General features: G+C 47.5%; 1 protein-coding gene across 1 annotated transcript in view; it reads right to left on the bottom strand.

Annotated features, from left to right (window-relative positions):
- PDCD2 (programmed cell death 2) overlaps window positions 1–5370 on the bottom strand; it is a 37739-nt gene extending 32369 nt beyond the window's left edge. The window contains exon 1 of the mRNA XM_042782259.1: window positions 5175–5370. Within this exon, the coding sequence (XP_042638193.1) occupies window positions 5175–5370 (196 nt within the window). The remainder of the gene's footprint in view (window positions 1–5174) is intronic.
- Between the last annotated feature and the right edge of the window lie 2324 nt (window positions 5371–7694).

The following is a 7694-nucleotide window of genomic DNA, read 5'->3' as shown; positions in this document are numbered from 1 at the left end:
GGATTTTTGTTTTCTTTATATTGAGGTGTAATCCATACTGCAGACTGTAGTCCTTAATCTTCACCAGTAAGTGCTTCAAGTCTTCCTCACTTTCAGCAAGCAAAGTTGGGTCATCTGTGTATTACAGGTTATTAATGAGTCTTCCTCCAATCCTGATGCCACATTCTTTTTCATATAATCCAGTTTCTTGGATTATTTGCTCAGCATAAAAGTTGAATAAGTATGGTGAAAGATACAACCTTGACTCACCCCCTTTTTGATTTTGAATCATGCAGTATCTCCTTGTTCTGTTCGAATGACAGCCTCCTGATCTATGTACAGGTTGCTCATGAGTGCAATCAAGTGTTCTGGTATTCCCATTCTTCTCAAGTTATCCATAATATTTTTTATTATCCACATAGTCTAATACTCTTGCACAGTCAATATAACATAAGTAAACATCTTTCTGGTATTCTTTGCTTTCAGCTAAGATCCATCTGATATCAGCAATGATATCCCTCATTCCACGTCCTCTTCTGAATTCAGCTTACATTTGTGGAAGCTCTCTGTTAATATACTGCTGCAACTGTTTTTGAATCATCTTTAGTAAGTTTTCACTTGCATGTGATATTAATGATACTGTTAGATAATTTCCACATGCTGTGGGACCACCTTTCTTTAAAATGGGTACAAATATGGATCTCTTCCAGTCAGTTGGCCAGGTAGCTGTCTTCCAAATCTCTTGACGTAACTGAGTGGGTGTCTCCAGCAGGGCATCTATTTGTTGAACATTTCAATGGATATTCCATCAATTCCTGGAGCCTTGTTCTTCATCAATTCCTTTAGTGCAGCTTCAACTTCTTCCTTCAGTACCATTGGTTATTAATCATATGTCACCTCCTGAAATGGATGAGCATCAACCAATTCTTTTTGGTATAGTAACTGTGTATTCCTTCCATCTTCTTTTGATGCTTCCTGCATCATTCAACATTTTTTTTCCCATAGAATCTTTCAGTATTGCAACTTGAGGCTTAATATTTTTCCTCAGTTCTTTCAGCTTGAGAAATGCTGAGTGTGTTCTTCCCTTTTGATTCTCTAACTCCAGGTCTTTGCACATTTCATTATAGTAACTGGCTTTGTCTGCTTGAGCTGCTCTTTGAAATCTTCTGTGCAGCTCTTTTATCTTGTCATTTCTTCCATTTGCTTTAGCTACTCTCCACTCAAGGGCAAGTTTCAGAGTCTCTTCTAACATCCATTTTCGTCCTTTCTCATCTTTTTAATGACCTCTTGCTTTGTTCATGGATGATGTTATTGATATCATCCCACAATTTCTCTTGTTTTCGGTCACTGGTGTTCAGTGCATCAAATCTATTCTTTAAATGGTCTCTGAATTTAAGAGGGATATTTTCAAGGTCATATTTTGGCTCTTACAGACCTGTTTTAATTGTTTTCAACTCCAAGTTGAACTTGCGTATGAGCAGTTCATGGTCTGTTCCACAATCAACTCTTGGTCATGTTTTGGCCAAAGATATTGAACTTCTCCATCACCTCTTGCCACAGATGCTGTCAATCTGATTCCTGTGTACGCCATCCAGTGAAGTTCATGTGTATAGCCATCCTTTATGTTGTTGAGAAAACATGTTTGCAATGAATAAGTTGTTGGTCTTGCAAAATTCTATCATGCGATCTCCAGTGTTATTTCTGTCACCAAGGCCATATTTTCCAACTACCAGTAACTCTTCTTTGTTTTCAACTTTTGCATTCCAGTCACCAGTGATAATTAACACATCTTGATTGTATGTTTGATCAATTTCAGACTGCAGAAGTTGGTAGAAATCTTCCATGTCCTCATCTTTAGCTTTGGTGTTTGGGGCATAAATTTGGATAATAGTAGTATTAACTGGTCTTCCTTGTAGGCATATGGATATTATCCTATCACTGACAGCATTGTACTTCAGGACAGATCTTGAATTCCCAGCATAGTAGATCATATGGTTGTCTGATTCAGTATGGCCAAAACCAGTCCATTTCAGCTCACTAATGCCTAGGATATCGATCTTTATTCATTCCATTTCATTTTTGACAACTTCCAATTTTCTTAGATTCATACTTCGTACATTCCATGTTATGATTATTAATGGATGTTTCCATCTGTTTCTGCTAATTTTGAGTCATGTCACTGGAAGTCAGCCAATGGAAGTTCCAAAAGCTTTACTCCATCCACATCATTAAGGTCAGCTCTACTCTGAGGAGGCAGCTCTTCCCTAGTCATATTTTGAGTGCCTTCTGACCTGATGGGCTCATCTTCCTGTACTATATTGGACAATGTTTCAGGGCTGTTCATAAAGTTTTCCAGTAATACATCAGACAGTGTTTCACTGGTATATATAAGGTTTTATCTGGCCAATTCTTTGGGAAGTGGGTGGCTTCTTCCTTCTTCTGAGTCTGTCTAAGCCTGGAAGCTCTGCAGAACCTCTCCACCGTGGGTAACCCTGCTGGCATTTTGCAACACAATAAAGATTACAGCCTAAAAACCCTATGGTGCAGTTCTATTCCATCCTATAAGGTTGCTACAAGTCAAAATTGACTCAACAGTACACAATAAGAAGAAGACAAAAGTAAAGTATCATGGGACTGAGCAGCACATCTGCCTTCAGAGAGACACCACGCCCACCAAGGGAAGCACAGGAAAGGGTGCAGGGACCAGCAGTTTCATAGTCAGAGGCAGGCCCAGTCCTAATGGACACCTGGGATCTTTCATCTCTTTTTGCCTAAATAATGTGCCCCCCTCCAGCTTTTCTACCACGGCGATCCTACTAGGAACCAGGGAGACAGGGGCCTGTGGTGATCCAGTCCTGATGAACTGACTGACTTCCTGGGAGAACTTGGTCAAAGCTGCTTCCACTCCCAGCACTGCCCTAACAGAAATGGCTTTGATGAGCAGACACTTTCTGTCAGATCAAGGGCATTGGTTCTAGGGGAAGGTGCTGTCTGTGGGCTCTTCCCAGCTTCTGGTCCTTGACCCCATGGTCTCCGTGTGGCATATGCCCCCCACCACACACACCATGCTGCTTCCATGCTGAATCTGTTCCTTTCTGTATCTGAGTGATCAGGCTCCAACACCCCTGCTACACTGATACCACTCCCTCAGGTCACAAAGAAAGCCTTGTCTCCAGCCAGGTCCACATGCACAGGGTACGGGTGATCCAGGGTCACATCCACAGGGTATGGGGTCACAGCCACAGGATACGGGTGACTCTGAGTTACATCCACAGGGTATGGGGTCACATTCACAGGGTACTGGTGACCCCGGGGCCACATCCACAGATTATAGGTGAGATTTCAGTACAATTTTGGGGACACATAACAGCCGAAAGTCACAGCAGTTCTCTTTCCTGCAGAAATGCCATCCGGAGTTGTCCTTTCACAGGCTGGCCACCTCCCTGCCACATCTGGATGCCCATCCTTCCTGGAGGTGGGAACTGCTGAGAGGAAGGGGCAGGAAGAGGCGGGAGGAGCTCTCACGCTCCTTTTCACACCCAGCAGGAACTTGCCCTGCCCGTCATGATCAGCTGCTGGGCTGCCTCGCCCCTTGTGAAAACTTTAAACAAGCTGACCCTACCTGCGGTATCCGAGATGGCCACCTGCACACACACACACACATACACACAAACAGCGTGGGTGACGGATGAGGTGGCGGAGGTGGGAGTGGAACTCGGATGGACCCCTCAGAGGGATTTTTAGCTTCGGGCAACTGACCAGTCATGAGGGAATCGAGCAGAAGGTTTTCTGTGGGTGCCCCTTACCTCCCTGGGTCTGAATGTCCCCCATCCACCAGTCAGTGTTCATCTTTGTGTGGTCTACGTGTGTGGGCCACGATGGACAGTGGTGACCACTGCTCCTTGGCACCAGCTCTCTGGCTCTCTGATTGGCACAATCAAGTGCTGGAAACATACCGTAGCAAAGCCTCTTTCACCTCGGCTCCAAACATCTGTGTGAAGGCTGGGGCTTGGCTCGAAGCTTTGATGCAGAGGGCGGCTGACCAGCGTGGCAGTGTTATCACCAGCGTGACGGACACAGGGCCACGGCCACTGGCAGGGGAGCTGGAGTGTCCCGCTCAAAATGCCAAAGCCCCTCAAGACCCAGAAGGTCTGTTTGACAGACATGTAATCCACACCCCTTCATTTGCCAGAAACAGTGGCCAATGGGGCAAAGCTAGTTGCCAGCTTTAAGCACCGTGACCCGGCTGAATATTGGTGAGAAAGGGAACCTTCCTGCAGTTGCTACTAAGGAGCTCAGGTGGTGTAGTGGGTAAGGCATCTATCTGGCTGCTAACCACAAGGTCGGCAGTTCAAACCCACCAGCTGCTCCGAGGAAGGAATCATCCTACTCACTGATGAACTGGGAACTGAAGGGGCAGTCTGCTTCTGTAACCCAATGGGGGTCACTATGAGTCAGAATGGACTGATGACAGTTATTTTTTTCATTTATTTTTTTCTGGTAGTAAATAATAAGGGACTCTGGTGGTGCTGTGGTAAGGCATTCGCATGCTAACCAAAGGTCAGCAGTTCAAACCAACCAGCTGCTCCATGGGACAAAGACGAGGCAGTCTGCTCCCATAAAGATCTACAGACCTGGGAACTCTATGGGGGTCACTATGAGTCAGAATCAACTCAGTGGCAGTGGATTTTGTTTTGGTAGTAAATAATAAGAGTCCCTGGGTCAAGCGAAGGAGCCCTGGTGGCACAGTGGTTAACCATTTGGCTACTAACCAGAAAGTTGCTGGTTTGAACTCACCAGCTGCTCTGCAGGAGGAAGACGAACAGGTCTGGTTCCATAAAGATTTACAGCCTTAGAAACCCAATGGAGACCTCTATGAGTTGGAATCAACTCAACGGCATAGAGTTTTGGTTTTGGTTTGGGTGATGCAAAGAGTCAATGCCTCAGCTGCTAACTGAGGTTGGAGGTTCCAGTCCACCTGGAAGAGCCTTGCTCCCTGCTTCTGAAAAATCACCCACTGAGAACCCTGTGGAACCAGGTCTGCTCTGGCTCACATGGGGTTGACGTGGTGGGTGTTGACTCCACATGGCTGCTGGGCCCACATGGAAGGGCATTGACTCCGTGTGGCTGCTAGGTCCACATGGGAGGGGGTTGACTCTATGGCAACCACTGGGTCCACGTGGGAGGGCACTGACTCCATGCAGTTGCTGGGTCCACGTGGTAGGGTGTTGACTCCACGGCAACCACTGGGTCAATGAGAGTGGGCATTGAGCCCACAGCAGCTGCTGGGTCCACGTGGGAGGGCAATGACTCCATGACAACCACTGGGTCCGTGTGGGAGGGTGTTGACTCCACACGGCTGCTGGGTCCACAGGAGGGCATTGACTCCATGCGGCTGCTGGGTCCACGTGGGAGGGGGTTGACTCCACAGCAACCACTGGGTCCATGTGGGAGGGTGTTGACTCCATGCAGTTGCTCGGTCCACGTGGTAGGGTGTTGACTCCACAGCAACCACTGGGTCGACAAGAGTGGGCATTGAGCCCATGACAGCTGCTGGGTCCACATGGGAGGGTGTTGACTCCACGGCAACCACTGGGTCAGCAGGAGTTGGTGTTGAGCTCAGGGCAGCTGCTGGGTCCAAGCGAGTGGACGTTAACTCCATGGCACCTGCTTTTCTTGTTAGTCACCTAACACTAGCTCCCTTGGAATGACCTTCTTGAACCACATGAGGTTGGAAACTGAAGTGGCAAACATTTGAACCTACTTCCCCATATTTCACATGGGGAGTCTGAGGCCTAGAGTTTGAAGGTTCTGTCCAAGGACTCTGTTTAATAAATGACTGAGGTGAAACTTAATCCTTGTGCATGCCAGTCCGGGGCCATCTTGTCTATCCCTTTGCGGTGTTAACAAATTGGACTCCCCAGGACGAGGATAAATGATTCACTCAAAGGACCCGTGCTGGACCCATCTTCTTACAGACCCAATTCTGGTCCAGTGAGAGGAACACAGAGGCCAGGCCAGGAATAGAATGGCTTCTCACAGCACCTTTGCCCAGGGAAATATCAAACAACAAGCACGTCTTTTTAAAAGCTATCATGGGAATGGCTCTGCTTCTGATGGAGCGTGAACTAGGTGCTAGAACCAAGTGTAGTAACTTGTTTAGCTCTCTGAAGACTTAAAGCAATCCCAGCTTAAGGAGTTTCAAGCTCAGTTTAGGGACCCTAGTGGCACAACTGTTAAATGCTCAGCTGATAAGTGAAAGGTGTGGTTTGAACTTCCCCCCATCCCTTGGCTCCATGGGAAAAAGACCTGGGAATCTGTTACCTCAAAAACTACAGCCCAGAAAACCCTATGGGGTGGTTGGGGCAGTTCTACTCTGTCACATGAAATGGACTGGACAGCACCTAACACCACTACCATCAGTGTGGTGTCCCTGGGAGGTATAAAGGGTTATATGTGCTTGGCTGCTAATGGGCGGAAGGCTGGGGGCTGGAGTCCCCCGAAAGGCACCATGGAAGGAAGGCCTGGTGACCTGCTATTGAACAGTCAGCTACAGGAAACCTGTGGAGTTAGGTTCCACTCTGACACACGTGGGATCACCACAGGTCAGAGTCAGCTTGACTGCGATTACTGGGTTAGCCCCAGTTTAGGAGGAAAACAGGACCTCCCCAAGGCAAACGCACAGGGTGGTGGGCTGGCTCTGACGGAGCTCTCTGGACTGGGGTTGGGGTGCACGGAACTCAGGAGGGGTGGGGCACAGAGCCAAGCGGCAGATGCCGAGCCTGTTATGTGGCTCTCTCAGGACCCTGGCAGGGCTGATCATGTCCTTGCCTGAGCGGTGCTTTTCACTTGTTCTGTTTTTAAGGTACATTTCACCCAGTCAGTCACTTCCCTACAAGACACTGAAGATCAGTTGCGAGAAAAATGGAAGGTAGCAACAACCATGAGAACATTATACAACAGAAGCCCACCTCCCAGGGGCAACACCCACCAGCTGGCTGGTTCCCGTCCAGGTTCCTGATGCTCATTCAGAGCCTCTTGACTCACCCGGGCAGTTCCTGGGGTGCACCTCGAGAAGCCTTGCTGGACATCGCCCACTGAAAAGGAACAGGAAGCAACCCCAGAAACATGCTCCTCACTCAGGGATCCTGTGTCAGCCACCTCCATTTTCCTCACACAGCCACTATCTGGACCTTAGAAAGATACGGAGAGGAGTGTGAGAGCTGGAAAGTGAAGACAACAAATGCATGACACTGTTTCATGAGAAGGGCCCTGGCGGTGCCTGGTTAAGGCACTCAGCTGCTAACCGAAAGGTCAGCAGTTTGAACCCACCAGCCTCTCCACGGGAGGGAGATGAGGTAATCTGCTTTCATAAAGACTGACTGCCCTGAAGGGGCCATTCCACTCTGTCCTCTAGGGGCACTGTGGGTCGGAATGGACTCCACAGCAGTGAGTTTGGTTTTGGTTTTTCCTCATTATATTTTGTGGGCTTAAAAGGTTTCTTTGTTTCAGACAAGGAAGCAGGATACAGACCCAGAACACATCCCTGAGGAAGAAGCAGCATTGGAACCCTCTGATAAGGAATTGAAAAGAATTATCTTTAGGTATCTTCAAAGGATTGAGAGACAGACCAAAGAAAACATAGAAAAAAACTTACAAGAATTTTGTAAGAAAATACAAGAACAAAATGACAAAATAAATGAAAAATTAGAAAT

The sequence above is a fragment of the Orycteropus afer genome, unplaced genomic scaffold, assembly GCF_000298275.1.
Source record: "Orycteropus afer afer isolate SDZICR_OR568_19922 unplaced genomic scaffold, OryAfe1.0 scaffold00273, whole genome shotgun sequence".
Classification (NCBI taxonomy): Eukaryota; Metazoa; Chordata; class Mammalia; order Tubulidentata; family Orycteropodidae; genus Orycteropus; species Orycteropus afer.
The sequence above is the reverse complement of the archived record's forward strand: the minus strand, read 5'-3'. Positions and strand labels throughout refer to the sequence as shown.